This window comes from Phragmites australis, chromosome 18 (assembly GCF_958298935.1).
Source record: "Phragmites australis chromosome 18, lpPhrAust1.1, whole genome shotgun sequence".
NCBI lineage: Eukaryota > Viridiplantae > Streptophyta > Magnoliopsida > Poales > Poaceae > Phragmites > Phragmites australis.
The window spans coordinates 15,611,042-15,637,176 of NC_084938.1; the positions used below are offsets into that span (position 1 = coordinate 15,611,042).

General features: G+C 44.6%; 2 protein-coding genes and 1 pseudogene across 2 annotated transcripts; all 3 read left to right on the forward strand.

Annotated features, from left to right (window-relative positions):
• Nucleotides 1–1,547, forward strand: LOC133898737 (uncharacterized). Its single transcript, XM_062339422.1, has one exon. It carries the CDS (start codon nt 92–94, stop codon nt 1,268–1,270), a length of 1,179 nt encoding a protein of 392 aa, XP_062195406.1. The 5' UTR covers nt 1–91; the 3' UTR covers nt 1,271–1,547.
• Nucleotides 1,548–4,581: 3,034 nt separating this feature from the next.
• LOC133898564 (putative pentatricopeptide repeat-containing protein At3g25970) lies at nt 4,582–7,546 on the forward strand (annotated as a pseudogene).
• Nucleotides 7,547–12,505: 4,959 nt separating this feature from the next.
• On the forward strand, nt 12,506–20,158 carry LOC133898887 (nudix hydrolase 15, mitochondrial-like). The gene is made up of 4 exons (XM_062339692.1): nt 12,506–12,829; nt 14,177–14,319; nt 19,196–19,315; nt 19,617–20,158. Exons 1-4 carry the CDS (start codon nt 12,592–12,594, stop codon nt 19,863–19,865), a joined length of 750 nt encoding a protein of 249 aa, XP_062195676.1. The 5' UTR covers nt 12,506–12,591; the 3' UTR covers nt 19,866–20,158.
• Nucleotides 20,159–26,135: the final 5,977 nt, after the last annotated feature.

Sequence of the window (26,135 nt, forward strand, 5' to 3'; positions counted from 1 at the left end):
AGCTTGGTCTGGACGGCCAGGATCGTCAGCACCGGCAGAGCACAAGAAAAACCTCCGCCTCTCCGGCCGTCCCCCTCCGCGCCGCCACCGGATGCTCCGCCGCCTCTACGCCAAGGCAGCCCGCGCCTTGCCCAACTACGCGGCCGCCTTCCCGCCTCCCCCTGTCCGGCATTTCCCCGAACACTTCTTGGCCGGCGCGGCCGCGCTCTCCCACGCGCCCGCCGCCGCCGCCGGCGGCGGAGGAGGCGACCCTGCCTCCCGCACGCTCCACTTCCTCCGCCACTCATGCGGCCTCGCGGAGGCTGACGCCGCAGCGGCGGCCGCCCGTCTCCGCCTCCGCTCCACCAAGAACGCGCACGCCGTGCTCTCCCTCCTCCGCGACACCATCGGCCTGCCCCCCGACTCCGTCGCGCGCCTCGTCGCCGCCTACCCGTCCGTCCTCTCCTCCACCATCCTGCCCGCCAAGCTTGACTTCTACCTCCGCGAGCTCGGCCTCTCAGCAGCCGAGGTCCGCCGCTTCCTCCTCGCGAGCCCCAACCGCGTCCTCACCGCGGGGCTCGACGGCCGCCTCCGCCCCAACCACCGCCTCCTCAGGGACCTCCTCGGCACCGACGCCAACGTGCTCGCCGCCGTCAAGCAGTCCATGGAGCTCATCTACGACAACCTCCAGGTCTTGTTGCTCCCCAAGCTCGAGGCCCTCCGCGACCATGGCGTCACGGAGGAGATCATCGTCAAGCTGGTCACCACGCACCCCAAGGCGCTCGTGCATAGGTCCACCCGCTTCGATGAAGGCCTGGCCGCCATGAAGGACCTCGGGGTCAGCCCGGACTCCGGCATCTTTCCCTACGCCTTTGGGGTGTTCGCCAAAATGTACCAATCGAAATGGGACCGCAGGATGGAGAATTACCTCAGCTTGGGGTGGACCGAGGAGCAGGTGAGGCGGGCGTTCGTCAGGCACCCCTACTGCATGTCCGCGTCAGATGACAAGGTGAGGCAGCTCATGCGGTTCCTCGCAGAGAAGCTTGGCTGGAGCCCTGAGTATGTGTCATCGAGCCCCACGGTTCTTTCCTTCAGCTATGAGAAGCGGGTGCTGCCGAGGTGTGCGGTGTTGGACATACTGGCATCGACGGGTGCCATCAAGGGCATAAGGATGAACCATCTGACGATGTCAGAGAAGAAATTCATGGAGAAGTATGTCACCAAATATCAGGAAGTGGTTCCTCAAGTATTGGAAGCTTATGGAGCCAGGACAGCCTCTGCTGTGAAGTAGCAGGGCGATTCTGCCTTGCTCTACCGTGGAACAAAGGCACTGTCTTCTCCTTGCCCGTGTCCTGAATTGTTGTTTTGGTTAGTTGCATGCTTTTCTATTTAAGATCATTAAATGCAATGCAATTGGAGTCAAATAATGACTTAGGTTCAGTTTGCTCTTCTTTAGTACCGATTTACATCCCTTTTGATGTTCTTTTCTCTGAGTTCCATGAACGATGAGACATTCAAGTCTGAAGAGTTAGTAAAAGTGAAAGTGTAGAACTATGTTGAGAGCACTAGACATGTTAAATACATCAATATCAATTATCAAATAAGAATGCTAGATTGCTAGAAAATCAATTACGCTACAAAGATGTAGAGCAAAAAGTTGAAGTGCTCCTGCTAAGGGCAAACAAAAACGTGTAAATTCGCGTGGCTAAAGAAGAAGACAGTGTGCAATCAGATACACCCGTTTCAGATCTAGCGCTTTTACTGTATATTACTTTACTGTAGCAAACAATCAGATACACCCATTTCATATCTAGCAGTTGATGAGAGATTAATGTCACTGCTACTGTTCACCGATGACGTTGCTTTAGCAATGTTAGAGGATGCGAATCCATGGGCCATGGTATCCTGCACACTGGTCATGCCCTAGAACTGAAACATGCAAACCACTACATTTATGGCTCTGTAACTCCTGATGACTGTGCTTCGCAATGTGCTTTCAAGTGTTCAAAACTTGTGTGCTTATATTCCAGTTAAGTTTTGTTACCTGACATTTCAAGTCATTATTTAAGTTCGCAAAAAATCATGCCTCATATTTTTCTTACCTTGATCCATAACTTTCAGTTTTCCCCATCAGACAGTCTTGTTTCTAGAATATCCACGCAAGTTTGCTCAGCTGAAATATTTGTAGTCGCAGCTGTCTCTGTGTTTTGGAGATGCTGGCAAAATTCTTCCTTTGGTCTCGTTTATGAGGGCTGCTCCTTTCCAAAAGTTAGGTGCATTTGAGTACTCTCCAGTGTTCCTCTTTGAAAGAAGCTATCTCCTTATTTCATATCTATGTTGCGTTCATACTTCCAAGGCACCATTGATGAGTTCGTTTGTTCTTCACCTGTTAGCAATAACATTCACAAAAAATTCATTGCACCGTCGTCAGTGCCTACGTTTATGTGATCACATTAGTGTGTTTTTATTTATACATGTCTACGTGTATGTTAACCACCTCTCTGTCACATTTACAATTGATAACCTTTACATGTGGGCATAAACTTGAATTTCAATAGCTTTTCTTTGGAAAGACATTTTGAAGTAGGAATTCATTTTAGTCCTTACGAATAGTGAGCCCTCATTTTCAATGACGTTCTTTTAGTTAACGGATTTTTTGATTGTTTCTCTTCGGCTTTCCACCTGTTATATTTACAAGATCAAAGTACACTATCTTCTTATATTCTCCTCTTTCTGTGTCGGGATGGGTAAACTGATGATGACTTTCGACCTGCCAGCCTTCCCGACAGAAGGCATGTGAAATCTTTGTGGACATTGTTGATGCCATTGAGTCCTTTGACTTCCTCTTCAATGCACTCCACACTCATGTTGGAAATAATCAACTCCGTTCCTCATCAAAAGCCTACTAGGAATCATCGTAGGCTGATCAATTATCCATTCGCATTCCACAGTCCTCCCCATGTACCACCCGGTATTCATTCCCCATTGCCAAAGTAACATTTCTTTCCTCCTCCGATAGCTTAGAATCACAATATGGTTCTCCTCTCTCAACTTTTCTGCTTTCCACACCAAGGTGAAAGGGTGTTCCTGCTTCTGTGTAATAAAGAGAGCAATTCGTATTCCATGGCCAGTTTCTCTTCTGTAGTTTGTTTGCGGTTATAATTTTATTGCGTAGAAGTAACCGAGCGAAGAATTTGCATTAAGGTTCTCATGCGCCTTCCGGTTGTATTTGCCAAGGAAAGTCTGATATGAATCAACAAAATGTATGTTGTATGCAGTTTTTGCTGAGTATTCCCTGTTTGCTGACCGGAACCAGATGATTTGGTCTGGTTCTTCCTCATTGAGTTGTACCTGTTGTAGCGTGCCATAAAGCACGATGGATTCCTCTAACCGATCCGTGGTTGAGTTCTTCTTTAGAGATTTGATCCAGTTATCATTTTGGAGTTCTTTTGCGACGGTACTATTTTTGAACCTGGCAAGCTGGTAGATTTTTGGACATTTGTTTGCTGGCCATTTGGCTTCCCATAATGGAGCATTTCGAACCGAGAAACAGCTGGAATGGAAGAATAATTGTCCGTTTTGAGGGTGCAAATACCGTGCGTGAGGAAGTACTTATGTTGGTATTGATGAGAGGACAGATTTTACCAACGTTTTACAACCCGCCGTTGATAGGAGCTTCTTTTCCAACCTGGCAATCTCAGTTCTCCTGATTTTTCTAGTGTAGTGGTTCGCCCAGGTATTTATTTGCATGGCAATTCTTTTCACCTGTGAGTGCATGTGACCAAGAACGCTATGCAAGTCGAGAGGAGCGGAGGCAGGCGCAAGGGCAGGGACGGATCCCAGGTGGTTCAGTGTGACACCAATAAAGTTTGGTAATTTTTAAACAAATTAAATGTTTATTAGTGTTTATTTAATGAGATATGTCCCGATTATATGGATGTGACCAATAATTCTTTTGACCGGATCTACTACGTAAGGGATCCGGATCCCTTTCGTCGCTGACGCGTGGGGCCAGTGATGACGCGTGATGTTAAGGGATCCTTGTCTCCTATTAAGATAATCTCTAATTATATTCCTTTTATTTTGTTTTCTTCCTGATTCTTCTCTTCATTTTTATGTTTTTTTTCACCTCTAACAATTTCTCTTTAAAAAGATTCGTAAAAGAAAAGAAGAGAGAATCCTAAGTAAAAGAAAATGAGAGGATTTTTTTGTAAAAAAAATTGTGAAGAAAAATAGTTGGAGGGTTAAAAGAGAACGATAATCCTTTTAGGAAAAGAACAAGATTCAAAAAAGCCGTTAAAGGATTATCAGTGCGGGGCTCGAGGTCGTAGAGGAGCGGGTGGAAGCTGACGAAGAAGTGCACGGCCTCGGTGGAGCAAGGCAGCGTGGACTGGGGGGATTGATTCGATGCAGCCAATATTAGATCATCTCCAGCATATACTCTAAAAATTCGTCTAATTCATCCCCTATAACACTATTACAGAATTCACTAACACTATTACAGTATTTCTTATTTTTTCTATCTCCAGCAACTACTCTATTTATCACCTTTCATTATTCTCCTCCTTCCTTCGGACCCGTAGTCATTCTCTTGTTACAGTAATGCGGCCCGTCCTGAGCTCTTGCAAATTTGCCATCGCGAGCGCTATAGTCCTGAGCTCTCGCATCGCTGTAGCGCTTGAAATCAGCTCTACTGGAGTGGGATGCGGGCGGATGGATCGGCAAAAAGTACGAGCACAGGGATACGACTCGGTTTTGAGGCCATCTCTAAGAGAATTGGCATCGGAGGCCGTATCCTTGGTTCGCAGCTGCCGCGAACCAGCTCCAACGGAATCGGCAAAGTTACTTTTTCAAAGCTACAGGGATGCGGGCTGCAGCTAGAGTTCGGCAAATATGCGGACCGAAAAGGGAGCCTGTATCACTGTGCACTGAGTATGCGTGTGGGTCTGAGGGGAGGAGGAGAGTAATGGAAGGTAGGAAATAGAATAGCTGTTGAAAATAAAAAAAATAGAGGATGCTATAATAGTGTTAGAGGATGATGTAATAGTGTTATAGGGGATAAATTTTTAGAGTATTTGTTGGAGATAGCCTGAGGGCTCCGTTGGAGGTGTTCTTATTTCGACTCGGACTCGGAGGGGCAAAATAGTCTTCTCACATGATTTGAGATGAGAAAAGAAATTAAAAAAGAATATAAATTAGAAGGAAGTCCAGAGCCAATATTCTGAGTGGCAAATGTTTAGAAGGGCAGAACCGCTGAAGCCCAAATCCAAATTTCTCGCCGTACCCGGCTCCGCAAATGCCCTCGCTTGCGTCACAGTCACCGCGCCGCCACCGTGCGCCGCAGCCATCACCACCTCACCCTCTCCGCCTCCAAGTCCCACGCCGCCCTCCTCAAGTCCGGCGTCTCTTCCCCCACGCCCTGGAACCAGCTCCTCATCGCGTACCCAGCCGCCTCCCCACCCGGGTCCGGCCTCGCCGCCGCGTGCCGCGTGTTCGACGAGATCCCCGGTCCCGACGCGGTCTCCTGGAACGCTCTGCTCGCCACGCACGTCGCCGCCGGTGCGCACCCCGACGCATGGCGCCTGCTCCGAGCCATGCACGCGCGGGGCCTCGCTGCGAACACCTTCGCCCTCCGCTCCGCCGCCGCCGCGGGCTGCCCTGCCCTCGACGCCCAGCTGCAGTCCTTCGCTTTCAAATCTGGCCTCGCCGATAACGTCTTCCCCGCGAGTGCATTGCTCGATGTGTATGCGAAATGTGGCCGCATGAGGGATGCTCGCCGAGTGTTTGATGGAATGCCGGAGCGCAATACCGTTTCTTGGAATTCACTCATTGCTGGGTTCGCGGAATCTGGGAAGCTGGCGCAAGCAGTTGAGTTGTTTGTTGAGATGGAGAGAGAGGGGTTGGTTCCGGATGAAGCAACATTCGCGGATGCTCATAGCAGTTGAGGGTCCGAGTTGGCATTTCTTGATGCAGCAGTTGTATGGGAAGATTATGAAGTATGGATCTGCGTTGGGCTTGGTAGTGTTGAATGCAGCAATCACTACGTATTCGCAGGGTCAAGGCCTGGCAGACTCTATAAGGATCTTTGATGGAATTGAGAGTATTAGTAGGGATTTGATATCATGGAATGCTATGCTTGGAGTCTATGCTTACCATGGGATGGATGATGAGGCAATGAGATTCTTTGTCAGGATGATGCGAGAGAGTGGAGTCCAACCTGACATGTTTAGCTTCACAAGTATCATTAAGTGTGTGTTCGGAGCATGGGCGTGATAATCACCTAGGGAGAGTAATTCATAGTTTGGTGATCAAGATTGGGTTGGAAGGAGTCACACCAGTTTGCAATGCTCTGATTGCCATGTACAACACTAGGTTCACTGGGAACTGTATGATGGAAGATGCATATAAGTGCTTTAATTCTTTGGTGCTTAAGGACAGTCTCCTGGAATTCTATGTTAACTGGATATTCACAGCATGGTTTGAGTGCTGATGCTTTGAGATTCTTCAGATGTATGCGGTCAGCAAATTTTAGAACTGATGAGTATGCATTCTCTGCTGCTCTGCGGTCCTGCTCAGACCTTGCTGTACTTCAGCTAGGTAGACAAATACACAGTTTGGTCATCCAATCTGGTTTTGCTTCCAATGATTTTGTTTCAAGCTCGCTGATCTTCATGTATTCTAAGTGTGGAATTCTTGATGATGCAACAAAGTCTTTTGAAGAGGCAGATAAGAGTAGCTCGGTCCCCTGGAACTCTATGATATTCGGTTATGCACAACATGGGCAGGCACAAACTGTGATCGACCTCTTCAATGAAATGCTGGAACTTAAGGTTCCTTTGGATCATATTACATTTGTTGGCCTAATTACTGCCTATAGCCATGCCGGTCTTGTAGATGAAGGGTCAGAAATTCTCAATATGATGGAAACTAGGTATGGCGTTCCTCTACAGATGGAGCACTATGCATGTGGAGTTGATCTATATGGGAGGGCTGGGCAGCTTGACAAAGCAAAAGAGCTTGTTGAATCTATGCTATTTTGAACCAGATGCCATGGTGTGGATGACCCTTTTAGGTGCTTGCAGAATCCATGGGAATATGGAGTTAGCTAGCGATGTGGCCAGCCATCTATTTGTGGCAGAACCGAGAGAGCACTCCACCTATGTTCTCCTCTCCAGCATGTACTCTGGTCTTGGAATGTGGAGTGACAGAGCAATAGTGCAGAGGGTAATGAAGAATAGAGGTTTAAGCAAAGTCCCTGGATGGAGCTGGATCGAGGTGAAGAATGAGGTGCATTCTTTCAATACAGAGGATAGGTTGCACCCGAGGACGGATGAAATCTATGAGATGTTAAGAATGTTGCTTCGAGTGGCGCAGAGGCTTTCTTCTTGTGAAGATGAAGAGATTCTCATGATAATTTCCAGTGACACATGACCTGCAATATTTGTTATACACATTTTTTTTGGTATGTTTTCATTCTTATGCAGATAGTGCTGTACCTTTATTTCTCTTAGTGTTGGGAACCAAGGCTCTAAAAATTATAGAATTTAAGGGAAATTCTTAAAGTTAATGTGGATCACAAAACAAATACTATTTTTTGAACAATTATTCGATTATATTTTTTGTTTTCACTTTGTATCTAGGAGATTCAAATAGTAGGAAAGCACTTCAGTATACTTTTAGGAAACTTTCAGAATAATATTTCGTTTTGAGGCAAGACCAGTGTAAGCATCACTGTTTTCGGCAAACTTTGGCAAAATTGTGTGACTATAACAAGTGAGTCAAGAAGCTAAGAAGTTAGATAAACTGGAGTTGTGGTAGTAACCAAACGTTGCCTAACAAAAATGTGGTTGCCTAACCTTAACGTAGCAAGCTTAAAGCATCTCCAAGAGACTTTCTAAAACTCACTCCTTATATCCTTATATAGGAAGTCATACCTAAAAGATATCTCTAAATTTTCTCGTTCTCCAACAGACTCTCTATTTATTACCCTCTATACTCTAACAGGCTGTCATTTGCCTTTGCACCTAGGTTGCAACTAGCCCATCTGGCCTATGTGCTACAGTATCCCATTCATCTTCTTCCTCCGCTTCAGTTTCTCACTCCACGGCTTTAGTTTCTTAGACAACAATAATAGCCGGTTGATCTGCTCCGTGGCTCGACGACGACAACAACCTGCACAAAGCTCGGACACAAGCGAGTCACGAAGGCCATCGCATCACAGAATAGAAAGAACACAGCTCAAGCCCTCGTTGTCTTTGATGATCCATCCATGACGATGCCGACCTTGTCGTCCTTCTCTGTGTGGCACGGAGCCGCAGCCCAATGCTGCACCGCCGCACCACCCCTGCCCGAAGCTGCATCGCCCCCTCGGCATGCTACCCCAAAGCCGCCTCACGCTGCCATCACTCGGTTGACACCTCCACCGCACCGACCCACAGCTTCGTTGCTCTGCTGCATCGTCGCGCCACGCTGGAGCTCATCGGCCAAAACAGCCGTCGTCACCCTCTTTGTACCAGGCAGGTTTGGCCTGACCAAGCCCCGCGCGCCCCCTTGATGATCCGCAGCCGCTTCTCCCAGTCCAAGATTGATTTGCGCTTCTCTCCACAGCGCGGGACGGCGGGCAGGCGTGCTGGCGCGGGAAGACGGGCGTGGGACCGGGATATAGGATAGGGAGTTGACTTTCCCACCCCAAAAGTAGAGAGTGGAAGGGGATGGATAGGGGGTTGGTAAAAATAGGGAGGCAGATACAGAGTCTGTTGGAGAATGATTTTAACCCATAAATCTCTAAATTTGGCTATAGGGGCCAAATAAAGAGGCTCTTAAAGATGCTGTTAGGCTCTGTTTGGACACAAGGTATTTTTAGAGTTTTAGATGAATACCACGGTTTTACAAAATGCCTAGGTATTGGAAAGAAAGGGGGTGTTTGGATGTAACAAACTTTGGAGTTTTGAAAACTGCAGCATTAGTAAAACCAGTCTTTTTGGAGTTTTGGAAACTCCACGAGACCTTTTTTCTAGACAGAGCTCGCGTGCCATGCTTGTGTACTCCTCCACTCATGGCGCGTGCGATGCACGTACTCATTTTCATTGCGCATTGTGATGATTGATGAACTAGGGGGTTTTGGATGTCTGGACCAATACTCATGGATGTAGTCACCGTGGACGAAGAAGCACTACCGAGATATAGTTGCGATTAGTTTGAATGGAGATAACTGAAAAGATCTGATGTCGCATAGGGGGTGAATAGGCATAACCTAAAAAATTTTACAAACTAAATGCACCGGATTATTAACGTGCGGACAGTCTGTAGATTTTTTCGGAACCTCAGCAGATTTATTGAGGTTCTGTAGAAATCTGCGGATACTCCGAAGATTTCAGGGAAAAACAAACTGATCCCTACGCAACTCAATGCGGATCAAATCCACGAATTAGCCAGCACCAGAGAATGTATTCTAACATATTTCACCAAGTATCTGTAGCTTAAACCTCACAAGAAAGTAGATAAGGTCGAAATCCTAAAAATCAACGGGTACAAGAGTATGCAACAAATCACAAAAAATTGACAAATGAAGCATAAGGATTTATTCACCGAAGTTCAGCCACTCTACGAAGAAGTGCCTACGTCTCCGTTGAGGAGCTCACAAAGAGCCGAGTTTCTTTCAACCATTTTCTCACCTAAGTGACCACAAAGATCAAACTAGGGTTGCTTACTCAAATCGTAGGGGTAATACAAACGTCCTTGTGGCTTACCACAAGATTGGGAGCTCGACGGGTGATGCCTAGCTGTCTAGGTGGACGTACCACCAAGAGTAACAAACACGAAAATCACCAGTGTCGGTGTATCAGGAACCGGGGGTCCCTGAGTCCTGGGGCCAAGCCAGCCGTCCGCCACATGTCACCACCCCGCGAGGTCCCTCCTGCGAGGTGAGGAAAGTCTAAGTTCCGGGAGAAGGTGCTCGGGGCCACAGTCCCTGGTCCCTGAGCACCCCAGTTCCCCGATGACCCGCAGAGTCTAAGTACCGGGAAGAAAGTGCTCGGGGAGGTGCCCGGTCACCCCCGAGCACCCTAGTCCCTCGACGATCAGAAGGGCTAAAGTTCCGGGAGAGAGCAGTCCCCGAGCGCACGGTTCCCCGAGGGCCAGTGTGAGAATGCTCGGGAGAGAGTGCTCGGGGCTGCGCGTGGCAGCCCCCGGGCTCTCGGTTCCCCGAAAGGTCTGTGCAAAAGTGCTCGGGAGAGAGTGCTCGGGGTTGCTCGTGACAGCCCCCGAGCACACGGTTCCCCGAAGGTTCGTACGAGAGTGCTCAGGAGAGAGTGCTCGGGGAGGTAAGCAGTGCCCCCGAGCACCCGGTACCCCGAGGGTAAGGGTAGGCATTCTCGGGAGAGAGTGCTCGGGGAGGTGAACAGTACCCCTGAGCACTCGGTGCCCCGACGACCCAGAAGGGCCCCCGAGGGGCCCGCCGATGAGGTGTCAACCAGTCAGAGGTCCGAGGCCGCATTTAATGAGCGTGCGCGGCCTGACATTCCCAACTGCTCCCGCCGCAGCGTCAGTTCCTGCCATGCTTTGGCAGAGGGGCTTGGGGCTATTAATTGCACGGGTCCCGTCCCGTATCATCCGGTGTGTCTCGGGATAACATCGCCAGGATCAAGTCGTTCCGTCCACCACCCTGCTGTGGCAGAGGAACAAGACAGGGCGGGCACACCGGGTTGCTCTGTGGCTGCCCGGTGGGCCCCCTCTACGGCGTCCGTTGCCAGGGCGTTTATGGTGATAGGTGACCGGGCGTGCGCCGCGTTTTTCACCCCCCGGTCACTTCGCCCAGAGGAAATGATGACGCCTTTCTCAGTCATGACGTCTTGGAACTTGTGCCCCCTCCTTCCCGTTCGGGGCATGTCGTAGCCGGCGAGTGCATAAAAGGGTCGGCACACAGAAGAGAACATGCAGGGGAACCGAAGATAGACAAAGAAAGAATCCACGAAGAAGAGATCGTAAGCATCGAGCACAGAAGCACGAAGAACAAAACCCTAGTCCCTGCCCAAGAACAAGGAGCCTCAAGCTCTTAGTTAGATACAATATTCTTGTAACCAGCTACATCCTTGAGGGATCTCCCTCAAGACAGTTATTGCATCCATACAGGAGTAGGGTATTACGCCCCCGTGCGGCCCGAACCTGTCAAAACTCCGGTGCATTTACTTCCCTTTGCACTAGGTCGATCATCCCCCACCACCGGTCGTTGCATTTACTTCCACTTCCATTTATTTCTCCGACGAACTTATTCAGGATTATCCCCCCGGCCGAATCTCTAAAAGGGGGTCTCTCGGGATCCCTGCGACAGGAGTTAATCCTCCGACAACCAGCTTGACAAAGAAAACGAGTGCTCAAAGGATGGATTTGAATCTTACTAGCACTATCCCTTGCTCTCACTCAAGATTTCACTAGAATCATAAAAGGGAGCAGAGAGAAGCTTTGAATGCTTTTAAGCTGTTTGTCTCAAGTTAGGTCGAGTAAAATGAGCTCCTCCTATTGAGGAGGAGAGAAGGTGTAAGGTATAAATACTTCACACACAAAAACTAGCAGTTATACCTGTGAAAATGTGGATACTCCGCAAAAGTGCGGACCCTCCGCACAACCTAGTTAGCCCAAACTCCGCTTAACTGCGGACTATCCGCAAAAATGTGGATTCTCTGCATTTGCATATCTAAGAAAGGTTAGGACTAACCTAGGTGCATGTATTGTGTTTGATGTATCTCTCACAGGTATGTTAGATCTTTTGAGCACTGCTTCTACGCAACCAAGTGAATTTCGTATTCTTTTTAATAGTACGACATTCTAAACTCAATTTCAAAGGATAAAGAATTTAAATTTATAAGATTCATGTGTCGTCTTTTTTTGTTTTGAGGGATCACCATGTGTCAAATTCTCACATGATTAAATTATACCTATCCATATTTCATAAATCTCATTATTTCTTTAATTATTTTGTTATTATCATCAAAACCCATTTAAAACACTTTTAATAACACAGGTTTTTTAAGATCCGATCAAAAGGGGAAATTATGGCTGGACTAGTACACACAAACAAGTCTCATCTGATCAAATTGTATTAATATTGCTAGTATCTTAGGGATAAATTTATACGTATAGAATAACATCCACCATGTGTACACGCATCTATACAGCCAGCTAGTTTTTAGGAACGACATATTGCCGTCAAATACTACAAGTAGCCAAACACGTCATAGTTTTCCTAAAACAGAGAAAAACTATGTTCGTAAGTACTACTGATATTAAGTGGCTCTAGTTTTTCAAACTATGGTTTCTCAATACTACAGTTTTAGAAAACTGCAACATCCAAATAAGGCCTTAGTTGCAATCCAAGCTTAATTTCAAGTTGCAGTAACAATTGTCAGGTGGGACATAAGGTTAATAAAGTTTGATATACGCAAATGCCATAATGAATCAAATGGACCCGAGCTTTTCTAATTGAAACGTGGCAAAATGTTGCTATCAAAAAACACCCGTGAAAAAAAACGAAAAGCCCTGGCGGGGTCATCGGCCAAACCGAACCAAACCAAACCAAATCCTCCGCCACTCCCACCAACTACGCCGATCTCCGCCATGGAGGGGGAGAATGACCCCGGCGCGGACATGGAGGCGCTCATCCGGCGGCTGCGGCTCCACCGGCCTGCGTCCTCCCCGTACGACCCCTCCCCGGCGGCGGCTCTCGCCACCGCTGCCGCCGGCGAGCTGTTCCGGCCGCGGAGGGCCGCCGTGCTGGTCTGCCTCTTCCGGGGCGCCGCCGGCGAGCTCCGTGTCATCCTTACCAAGCGCTCGCCCTCCCTCTCCACACACTCCGGTGAGCATCGCGGCTTGCTCGTTTCTCCATTGATGCTTCTGCGTGGGCTCTTTTGGCTGGTGCGATGGATCCGAATCTTGGTGCCCGGTTGTGAGGGTGCCGTTTTGGATCATACCTTGTTTCAGAGTTCAGTTGAACTAAGTCTTTGATGCTCTTTCATGTAAAAAAAAAAGGACTTCCAAAGTGTTGATGATTTGGTTATCGTTTATTGTAACTCAGAAATGGTATAGGTGTTTGTTTTCTTATAAAACGTGACATGATTATAGGTTGTCGATGATTTGTGATGATGTATCAGAAATGGTCCATACTTCTTTTTCACTGATTGGTTTACATATTTTAGTTAGCCTGGGCAGCACACTTGTGGAATTTTTGGAGTTAACGTTGGGTACTAATTGTTGATTCTAGTATCTTGTTGGATAGGAAATAATGATGATGCACCCTACTTCGGTATCTACTTGGGCCATATATATATGGTGCTCTAGATGCATAAAACTTGTAACTGTAAGCTACATCTGGGCTAATCTTACGCATGCTGGTGCTGAGATTTGGTAGGCCCAGGAAAAATTAGAAACAAAAGGCCTTTAATGAGCATACGTTTAAGGTAACTCATTTTTTCATTATAAGTGACTTTTGATAGGAAAAAACGATTATACCTAGGAGCTTTGGATGCAAATTGCAATCCCTACGGTACTAAAAGTTGATTAGGAATTGAAACTAGAATACTTGGAGCAAACAAATTTTGGCTTTTGCTTTGGAATATTGATGGTGAAAATAATCAGGTAGGAACCCTAAACTTGTTATACCATGTTTGCAAAGTTCTTTCGGGCATATCAAAACCACCCAGAATTAGATGAATTAAGTAATGGAAAATGGAATTAAGAATTAAAAAAACTGCAGCTGTGGTATTACCCTATGGTGCCCTTATTGCGCTGGCTCAAGTCATGGGTCAGAACAAGGTTTGATCTCAGGAATTATAACTGACTTCGGTTTTTCCCTTGAAATAAATTAACTGAGTTGGCACCTTAATTCCAAGTCAAGCTGCTATGTTCAAATTTCGCTTGCAATAGCTCTTGCAATTGGAAAATCAAGGTCACAAAATGGAGCACAAGCTGCTTGCCTCATATTAGATAGGAGTGAACTTGTCCTATCTTCTGTTTGCCCTAGAGAGCTTGCTTAGCTCAAATCAGCTGGTGCACACGAGTTGATCAGTTTGTAGCCTAACACAGTGCATTTGAGCTTAGCTTGATTTGCAAGCCGTGAATAGTGCAGATGAATGCTTGGTTAAGTTCATGCAGACCACTTTTGTGCATTTATTTATGATTTTGTTTCCTCCATCTGGGATTTCAGGGGAAGTTGCATTGCCAGGAGGGAAGGCTGATGAGGGTGATGCTGATGATGCAGCAACAGCATTAAGGGAGTCAAAGGAGGAGATTGGGCTTGATCCAGCCCTGGTCACGGTCGTTGCCTCTCTTGAGCACTTCTTGTCCAAGGTGCAGATGTGCAGTGCCTTTTTGTTCTCACTTGAATCAACAACAACAACAACAACAACAAAGCCTTTTAGTCTTAAGCAAGTTGGTGTAGGCTAGAGATGAAACCCACAAGAGCACCAACAAAGAGGCTAAAAAGTAATTTTTTTGGACAATTAGTAGTAGTAATAATAGTATAAGGAGATCAATAGCCTAGGTCACGGTTCGGGCATGTTGTTCGCTGATCTCCATGCAGTCCTATCCAAGGATAATTCCTTGGTTATATTCCATTCTTTGAAATCTCTCTTTCCTGCATCCTCCCATGTTAGGTTTGGCTGATCCCTACCCTCATGTTAGGTTTGGCTGATCCCTACCCTCATGTTAGGTTTGGCTAATCCCTACCCCTCCTTGCATTATTGACATGCCTTAGGATTCCGTTATGCATTGGTGACTCTGGAGGCCTCCGTTGGTTATGATCATATCAGCCGATGTTGGACGCATCTCCACTATGCTTAACAATGTGTCGCCTTTTATTAGGCCAATATTTATTGCCATACAACATCACAGGCCTAATCATAGTTGTCACACTCGGTTTTAAGACCAAACAAAATGTAAACTATATGTATGTTAGGATCAAATTACATATATATAGTAACGTCATAAGTGAGTAGCAGACATGATATCCATTACTACAACATTAATTATTTACATCAACATCCCAAAGGTCTAAAAGAAAATTACAAAGTAGCGATGATCTCAGTGTGGTGCCTAGCTCCACAAGCAATCGACTGAAAATTCGCCCGCCTAGAACTCAACTCCGTCTTCCGGGAAATCCTCGTAGTCTTTGCCTTCTGAGTAGCAACAAGATGATGGGAGAGAGCAAGCGTGAGTATATGGAATACTCAGCAAGTGTGAAAAAAATATGACATGCGTGCTAAAGTCAAGATAGGTTTAACTTAGGGGCTTATTTGCATAAATGTCATTTTGTAGACATACTTTTATAAAGGCAACCTATTTACTAGGTAAAAGATTTTTTAAGACTTAAGTCAAGGTCCAACCATCTCTAAACAAGACTGAACTTGAATCACAGTTTTCCACTACTATGATCCACCATAACCAACTAAAAACCAACCCAAAATCACCCGACTAATCTTGTGAGGAGCTCATGCCGCTCATGATCGTGAGCATGGCTGATATATCAGTTTCCACTTTGCAGAGGTTGTACACTTTACCTATAAGACATGTCTTCCTGTTTTGCCGAGCACTCGTTGGCCGATGGATGACTCTTACATACTTTCGAGGTGTGCGTTAGGAATTCATTGGAAAGTTTTTCCATCGCCTCTCTCAGCATGTGTTGACCTACTGAGATTTCATTACCGTGAGAGTACACCCCCCACTCCAGAAGCCCCCTCTTGCGCCTTGCGGATCTAGGAAGTATACCCTTCCATCCTCGTACCATCAAATGATCTTCACCATGCTAATAGAATAATGAATTACTTGGCTAGACCTGTCCCATACCAAGCTTGTAGTTGTACTGTTTTCATAGGTGGTTGCTCCACGAACCGGTCCTTAACGTGGTCTGAGCAAGACCGTTGTCATCCAACATAGGGTAATAACCAATTATCCGAAAAAGCCAATAATTTTGTGTAGTACACATCCACAGGTCAACCAACATGACAAACTTGTCCAGACCCTACTTTACATGTGTCTAAGCATTTTTACCAAAGTTATCATCATGGTTCACATTATTAATCAAAATCATCATTTTCCTATGCTACCCATGAGTAAGTAACACTAAGCATAATCTACCCAAAACATGATAACTATACTAAAGCTTTTTAAAATAATACTATTTTATAGGATACATGCAAAAATAATAGCCAAAATATGATATTTGCAGAAATAGGTACGTGTCGGCACTCCACGTACCGACATCCTACGTGGTAATAGGCCCGGGGGCCTATCGGCACTTCGTGTGCGACAGGTCCTATATCCCGCGAATGATATTCAAACAAAAATTCGTAACTTTTTTATATGATCTCGGATGGAGATGATCTTTATATGAAAATTATACCTGGCGACGAGATCTACAACTTTGTAGTCGAATACTTTTCCATTTGAATCCATTTAGATGCCTAAAAGGTGGCTAGAAGTTTCAGATTTAGTTCAGATCTAAAATCTATAACTACTTTTTGGGCATTTAAACGGATCCAAATAGAAGAGTGTTCAACTATAAAGTTGTATATCTCGTCGAGAGGCACAATTTTCATATAAAATCATCTCCATCAGAGATCATATGAAAAAGTTGTGAATTTTTGTTTGAATATCATCCGAGGGATATAGGACCTGTCGGCACGTGGAGTGCCGATAGGCTCTCGGACCCACTGCCATGTAGGATGTCGGCACGTGGAGTGTCGACAGATCCCAATTCGGCACTCCGCGTGCTCACATGTACCTATTTATGCAAATATCGGATTTTGACTATTATTTTTGCAATTTTCCAATAAAATAATATTATTTTAAAAAATCCACCATACTACGACTACAAGGAATGTTGGGGAAAATAGTAAACCCTGCCATAGGATATCACATTTGACCGGTATGCAATTTTTAAAACAAAACTTTGTAAAATTAGGCACAAGATGTTCAAAGACACTTGCCTTCTCTCAAGTTTTGCTTGAAGTCTTGGTCTTGGATGTTGTCGAACACCTCCGGGACGAACTCCTCTACATGCCAACAAAACAAGCAACGCTAAGAACAAGCACTAAACAAAACAAACGCTAAAACAAGCTAGAGCACGATTTTAGGAAGATTTAGGCGCAAGAATCGCCCAAATCGGAGCCACGACGTGAGAACTACGTCTAAACGATTTTTTAAACGACTGAAAATGACAAAAACTATTTTTATAGAATTAAACCTAATTTTTAAAAGGCCTAAAACATTTATTTACAACTTTCCAAAATTATTTATAGTAGAAAACTGATTAAAACAATTTTATAGAATTTCTAGTGGGAAAACCTAAATATTGTGCACGGGTGACGTCATCACGCTGATTGGGCTAGCTGACTAGGATTGCCATGTCGGACACCTATGCACACGTAGCCATCTGATGGGGCTATGCTAACTTGGTCAAGGCTAATTAAATCGTTCGCGCACATCATCAAGCCGACGGTCTAGATCTACGGGGCAAATCGGTATCTAAAACTTCTAATCTTGGCCGATCTATCACAATCCAACTACGGGGAAGGAGGCTACCTCAGCTCCGATGTAAACGAATGTGACGGCAACAGCTCCCACGGCGGATCTTTGTCGGAGAAACTCAGAAATGGCACATCATGGCTTGATGGTCGATGATGAGCGGCGGAAGGGGACGGGCAGAGGCAGGCGAACCCGTTTGATGACTCAAACGGTGGTGGAGAAGACTGGAGAGGCACGACGACAATGGCGGGGCTTCGACAAACTTCAACGGCGTTGCAAGGGCTCTCTGGTGGCTAGAACTCGACAATGTTTGGGGCTTTGGGCGCAGTGAGGCGAAAGGAGTCTTTGCCGAGGGTCAATTGTGGCTTTTATAGCCGGGTGAGGGGAGCTCGGGGGCCTTCTAGGGTTTAAGGCAATAGGCGGCCAAATCGCGTCGGTTTCCATCTCTTCCGCGTGGTTTCCTTCGTGAGATTGATCCAGTGTGATGGTGTCTTCAATACGGGGCGCTGGTTCCCAACTATTGGGCTCTCTCCCTTAAACGCGTGCGGTAACGATGGGAAAAGGATTTGAATCGGGAGAGAGAGAAGGAAGGAAGGAAGACCTGGGGGAGGATGATGACGGTGGGGTCCACGGTGCAGCGACAGAGGAATAGATAAAGACCAGAGAGAGATTAGGGAGAGAAAAATGGGTGTGACAGCTGTTCTATAGAACTTACCTTTTAGCTTATGTGGCGCTTTCCTTTCAACATTATGTGGCACCTTCTCACTCAATCCCTGCAGAAATTTTTCTCACATTGGGTACAATTACAAAACTTTTATTCTTTTGTTGTTCAGACTTCGTGACCAATACACGTGTGCAGCTAAACCAATTTCACTCAGGATCTGCTTATAGATAGATGTCTTGAGGATCATACACTAGCTGTCTTTCAAGAATTCTTTCTTGCCAGGTCACATTCATTCATCAATTTTTTCACTCCAGGGTAGCAATCCTTCTCCATCCCATAGAAATTTGTATCATTGTCCTTCCAGTATCTTGGATTACCATTATCAGTTCTATTGGATGACTTGCTTATGTTTTGTTTGGGACCTTCATGCTCCATGGTAGTACTGTACTAATCTGAAATAGGGAAATTTGATTCTGTAATATGATTTGGACCAAAGTTGTGCTGCCATTGTGACGTTGGAGCTATGCAGCTTACTGAGGTGGTGCACGTTGTCTTAAGCATTGGTGCCATGATCATTTTCTTAGTCTTGGTGGTCTCGGATTTTGTTACAGTATACAGGTTAGCCTTAGCATCAAGCTGTCAATATTTTTTTGTTTCAGATGTCATGTGATGAATTTGGCCATTTGGCCGTTGAAACATACTTGTCATATGTCTCTTAAGATTAATGCGGTACTACTATCATCACACGAGGATGAGGTTATCATGAAATTCATAGAAAAGATGATGCTAGATATTCCGATCCATATGGTAAAGATATAAGAGCAGAAGCTAACCTCCTGAAATTCATCTGCATATCAGCCGCCACTAGAGAGACTGGGTTTGTTTTTATGTGAACCGAGTAATTGTTTTGCACAGTTATAGTAAAATGTCCTATCAGTAGGTCAGGACTTCCCTTCTTTGAAGCGACAAACTTCCATTCGATAATGACTATTTAATCTTAGGACTCATCACTACAAATATTCTCCTTGTCCTTGGCAGCATCTTCTGGTAGTTGTTCCTGTTGTTGGCATACTGTCAGACACACAGGCGTTTATACCTGTTCTCAATGTTGCTGAGGTGGACGAAATTTTTGATGTGCCCCTGGAGATGTTCCTCAAGGTTAGTACCTTTGTGTTCTTACCATTCTAAGATGTTATGTAATTTTTTATAACATGGTAACTGTAACTGCCTTCTGCAATTTACCACAATAATCACTAGTTTAAAAACATGTTAACTGCATGCGCTTCCATTGCTTCTCATAATATGTATGTCAAATTACTTTTGAGAATGGCAAACTATGATAGGTTGACATGTAGACTTAATAATTGCAAATTCCAAAGGATCTGCTTCATTTTCATTGGTACATTGGAATATACTCGATGCCATCTATCCCTTGACCCATTTGTGTTGGATGGTGCAGGATGAGAACAGGACATCTGAGGAGCGAGAAAAGATGGGTCAGGCATTCACAGTTCATTACTTCACTTATGAGAAAGGGAACAGGAAGTTCATAATCTGGGGTCTGACCGCCCGCATCCTGATCCATACCGCTTCAATAGTATACGAGCGACCACCGGACTTTCCTGAGCGAAGAGTACAGTTCAACTTGCCAAAGTACCAAAAGGAGTATCCTTCAATGCCATTGGGATCAGTACCTGCTAGACATTAGTGTTCACGGCGCTGTCTCCACTATACGCCATTGGGGCGTACAGGAGATTACACCACAAGAAATTGTTATAGAATCCAAGAGGAGTTAAAATCATATGCTATCATACTAATTTATATTCTTTGCATTCAGTAATAACATTAACATTTAGAACAATGTTACCCCTAAAAAACATATAGAACAATGTAATAGTATCTGTGTACAATGCCAATTGTCTCTATTGATGCTATTAATGTAATCAAACACTTGCTCTAGTGTAATTGGATTGTATGTATAAATAAGAATGTTCTGCTGAACGCATTGTTCTATAAGGATTAGAAGTTTCTAAACACCTTTCGTACTCCTGATCCTATTGGTTCCGCATTGGCCAAATGCTCCTGGAATCAGGTTGCCAGTTTGCTCCATTCTTGTCTATCCTTCAACTCTGCGTTTTCATCTGCTCACTTCAATCAAACATTATGTCTCCTTTTTCAATCTCCATCACACTTTAAAAAAAAAAATAAAACTAGCAGGAGAACTGCCCCTTATATTAAAACAGTAGAAGACCTACGGGCAAGATACCATTAAAAGAAAAGATGTAATAAACTTGCGATCTAAGCGCACTAGTCAAAGCGAAGTCCTTATATTCTTGTGAAGTCAGGCACCTGAGGTGATGCGTCCCCGCAAAGATCCAGATAGAGGTCTAAGTCCTCATTTGACTTGCCGGGTCTTCATCCGCTACATCCCGGTTGGGGCAAGACAAAGTGGGGAAGATAGGGAGGGCCACCGGTCGGGGCGTGACGGAGGCGGGTCAAGTTCTGTTCTGCCCCAACCTGCCCCGGAGTATATGTTACATGTTTATTTAGTGGGTTTATTAAGAAGTTTATCCTTTTGTAGTGAAACATTTAGTAAACTAATGTATATATGTAATTATTGTCATGTTATGTTAGATCTCATGAATCTTAGATGCAATTTTTTTTATTGATTTGTATATTATGGTAGCTATTATCTTCTCATTAAACTTGATCTCGAGCTTTTAACAATTTTAATTGGAGCGGGACGGGCTGGCTCAAAGTCAGGGCTCTATGGGATGGGACAAGGCAAGAAAAAGTTTCACCTAGTCTCGGGTCGGGGCAAGGCGGGGGACAAGCGGGTGGGAGCAGGTGAAGGCAAAATCCGCCCCTGTCCCGCTTCATCTAGATCTCTAGATCCAGATGGCAACCTCTTATCTAATTAGCTATGCCACTGTCGAAGGACTCCGCTCATTTTGCTCGAAGACACGCTTATTCCTCTCCTTCCAGATCTCCCAACAAACCAAAATGATGAACAACCTGAGGCCTTTTCGTGAAGCGGTAACACACATAGCTATGGATGTCCACCAGCCATGGAACGAGGAGACGTGAGGCAAAAAATCTGGTTTGAGGGATGGGTGTTCCATCCACATGGCCAGGATGCAACGGACCCATCTGGTGAAAGAGCATTCCAAAAGGAGATTGAGAAAATGATCAGGTCGCTTGCTTGCATAAAGAATAAAAGGACAATGCAGGGCCAGCCTCTCTTAACAAGATGGCCTGCCGTCCAAAGTTTGTTCTGCACCACCAGCCATGCGGAAAATTTAGATTTGGGGGGCACCCACTGCTTCCATAGCAGTTGAACATAGTTGGTAGCGGTGGAGCCCTGGAATTGAAGATTGTAGGCCGAGTTGGCAGAATATTCCCCCTTAGTGGAGAATTTCCATGTGATTGCATCCGACATGTTGGGTTATAGGTTTACACCATGCACCATGTTCCAAAGCCAGACGTTCTGCGAGAGATGCGCTTGCGTGACATGCTGCATGGAGGCCACATCTTGAATCCATGAATTAGAAGAGATAGATTCCTTAAGGTTGCATCTCTTAGATCCGGAGGAGGCAAATATGAGTGCCAAAAGGAGATAGACTCCCCACCGCCAATTGTGATTGTAGTAGCAACAATGAAGAGCAATCTATCAGTGTTGTCGCATGGGAGTTCAGTGCCAACCCATGGCTTGTGCAGAGCTGTCCATTCCTGCCACAACCAAAGCTGCCTTAGAGCACGACCAAATGTCTCTTTATGGAGGCTATCGAGACCACCCATGTGCTTAGGTCTGTAGACCTTTTGCCAGTTAACCTTGCACTTGCTTCCAGTTATCAAGCTACAGTCGGTCCACAGGAATTATCGCCTGGCTTTGTCGATTTTCACTAAGACCAATTTTGGGGCTTTGATGGCAAACATGAAGTAGATATGTTGTGATGTCATGATGGCTTTGACATGGGTTATGCAACCATTGGGTGCCATGTTTCTCCCTTTCGATGCTAACAGTTTACCAACCACCTTGTCAACCAGAGGTTGAAGGTGAGTGACCCTAAGACGGTGTGGAGAGAGAGGCAAGCCCAGGTATGTGATCTGGAAAGTAGTTTGGACTACTAGCAGTCAGAACAGGATGGAGCTTAAGTTGATGCCTATGCAATGATTATGTGTTACAGACATGTTGGCAAAGTTGGTTCTAAGCCTAGTTGCCTCACAAAACAACATGAGGATATTGCCCAACAAGGAGATCTCTTGTTCTTTTGACGTAATAAAGACCATTGTATCGTCCGTGTACATGGACACACACATGTTGGTGACATTCAGCCCCCTCCTAGGCAGATGAGGTCGCCATGTTTGGTGGCGTGGACCAACATGCACTAAAGCGGGTCGATGGCCAACGCGAAGAGCATAGGGGACAAGGGGCCCCTTGACTCACTCCATGACCATGATTGGCTCGCCCGATAGACCATTTAGGAGGATCGTGGAGGAGGACGTGGTGAGTAGAATGGAGATGAGGTATCTCCATCGTTGTGGGAAACCCAAATAAGAAAAGAGGTTTAGCATGTACTGCCATTGGATCGAGTCAAAAGCTTTTGAGATGTCTAGCTTGAAGAGCAGGGCAGGCATTGTTGTGTTTGTGCAAAGTCTTGGCAGCATTCCTCACTGTCATGTAGTTGTCACGAATGCAACGTTGCTTGATGAAAGCACTTTGGCATCCAAACAAGGGCCGGTCCTAACCTTTCGGTGGCCCGGGGCGACACAAAAGTGGAGGCCCCATATAACACTAGTAATAGTTTTTTTCTATTTTGATTGCAAAGCTAATATTTAGCACGTCGCAAGAAACTACTAGTTGGATTACCATCATAATATCTATTGGATGAGTTGCATGGCAAGTGCTATACCAACCTGAAATATGGAAAATTAACTTTGTGGTATGACGTCAACCAAATTGTGCTGCCATTGCTATGTTTGGACTATGCAGCTTGTTAAGATGGTGGATGGTGCACATTGTCTTTGTTTTTAAGGAGTCGTTTTCCTAGTCTCCATGGTGGATGGTACTTGGTACACATGGTCATTTTCTTAGTATTGATGGTCTTATTTAGGATTTGATTACGGTATACCATATGCATGTTAGCCGTATCATCAATATGTCAATGCTTTTGTTTCAATTCATGTGACGAGTTTGGTGGTCTTTTAACCGTACTTGTCAAATGTCTCTTTATGATTGCTATGGTACTTATCAAATCATCACATGGGGATGAGGTTAATGTAAATTATAGAAAAATTCATGCAGTTATGTCGATCCATATCATTCAGATATAGAGCAGAAGCTAAGCTCTTAAAATTCAGCTGCAAAACTTTTAGTGTGTCTAATGAAGTAGGTCAGGAGGTCCCTTTCTTTAGCTGCAACACTTGCATACATAATTTGCCACCCCAAAGAAGTGCATTTTAGGATTTCCCACTCCTTGTCTCACTGACATGTCAGTCATACAAGGAATGGAATGGCAAATCCTAGTGAATCTTGAAGTGCCAGTCTTTGATGTGGCAAAGAATTGATAGCCCTAACAAATTGTTTTTCCTCACTTTCTTTATTATGGATTATGTACAACTTGTCTTTATTTGAAGTTGTAAACTGTAATCAATAATAATAATTTGTTAAGATTCATTAGTTCAAATATTCTGCATGTCTTTGGCAGCATCTTCTGGTAGTTGTTCCTGTTGTTGGCATACTCTCAGACATACAAGCGTTTAAACCTGTTCTTAATGTTGCTGAGGTGGACGACATTTTTGATGTACCCCTGGAGATGTTCCTCAAAGTTTGTACCTTTCTGTTCTTACCATCCTAATTACAGGCTGTGTATGATTTATCATATAGTTTTTCTTTTGTGAGATGGTAATTGTAAGTGTGTAACTGCCTTTGCATTTTACCACAAAAAATGACTAGTTTACTGATAAAGCATGTTAACCGCATGCACCATACTGCTGTAATTTACCGTGTTATGATACCTATGTCTTTTTTTTTCTCGACCACTGGGTGGAGACATTCCTGAAGCTTTGATTTTTTTAGGTAGGGAGGTACCGAACACTGGCTGATCAGGGTCATGCTTAAACCAGATTTCACAGGGAGGTACCCGTTGCGACCACCCAGGTTCGACCCTGGGTGGGTGGCCTCCTGAGGCTCTACTAAGTTATCACTCAGTTCTCGATTATACCTATGTCTTGCTAGCCACAATATCAAATTATGATAGGCTGACATATAGAAACAGTAATTGTTTGCAAAGGAAGACAAAAGGAATCTGTTCTATTCTCCTTGTTACCTTGGATTATGCTCAATGTCATTGATCCCTTGATCCATTTGTGCTGAATGGTGCTGGATGAGAACAGGACATACAGGGAGCGTGTTAGGGATAAAGCACGACAGGATCGAACACGAGACACGATTTTTAAATGGAAAACCCTTGCGGGAAAAAAACCACGGGCGCCAATCAGCGATCTTCACTATATCAGGGATGTGTACAATGCAGGGGATTACAATGAGCTTCTCAGCTCTCCTTGCAGCTTACAAGATATATTTATAGGGGTGGACACATACGACTCAAGTCTAATACGGATTATTCCGGAATATGGGCCAAAGGCGTCCCTTGTATGGCCCAACAAGAATTCGGATCACAATCCAACAAACTCCACCTTAAAAGGAATTCTATCTTGTAGCAAATAAAGAATCATCAATAAACTCCCTTTAATAATAAATATCATCGACGTCAAAAGTCTCTAGGACTCAAACTGTAACGCCTATGCTCAAGTTTAGTAGCAGGAACTGACTTTGTCATCATATCAGCAGGATTATCATGAGTACTTATCTTGCATATTTTAATATCACCTTGAGCAATAACATCTCGAATATAATGATACCTCACATAAATGTGCTTTGTTCTTTCATGAAACATCTGATCCTTTGTAAGACAAATAGCACTCTGACTATCACAGAATATATTAATGCAAAAATTATCTCTACAAAGCTCAGTGTACAAACCTCTCAGCCAAATAATTTCTTTGCATGCTTCAGAAATAGCGATATATTCAGCTTCAGTAGTTGATAAAGCAACAGTAGCCTGCAAACATGCTTTCCAACTAACAGCACAACCACCAACGGTGAAAACATAACATGTGAGAGATCTCCTCTTATCTAAATCACTAGCATAATCTGAGTCAACATAACCAACAAGTCCATCTCTAGATTTTCCAAACTGCAAATAAGTATTAGAAGTACCACGCAGATGTCTGAAAATCCACTGAACAGCTTTCCAATGCTCTTTGCCAGGATTAGCCATGAATCTACTAACAACACTCATTGCATGAGATAAATCAGGACGAAAGCAGACCATGGCATACATAAGTGAACCAACTGCACTAGAATATGGAACTCTAGACATGTACTCAATATCGTACTCTGACTCAGGACATAGAGCTGAAGATAATTTGAAATGAGCAGCTAATGGAGTACTCACTGGTTTTGCATCATGCATATTGAAACGACGAAGGACCTTCTCAATATAACTTTGCTAACTAAGATATAACTTGTCAGCTTTCCTGTCTCTAATGATCTCCATGTCAAGAATTTTCTTTGCTGCACCTAAATCTTTCATCTCAAATTCATTACTCAACTGTGATTTCAATTTGGCTATTTCTGATTTATCCTTTGCAGCAATCAACATATCATCGACATAGAAAAGCAAATAAATAGCTGAACCATTAACAATCTTCAAATAGACACAACTATCATAATTAGAACGCTTAAAACCATTAGAGAGCATAAAGGAGTCAAACCTCTTGTACCACTGCTAGGAGACTGCTTCAAACTATAAAGAGATTTCTTTAATTTACAGACAAAGTTTTCTTTTCCAGGAATAACAAAACCTTCAGGTTGATCCATATAAATATCTTCATCTAACTTCCCATGTAAAAA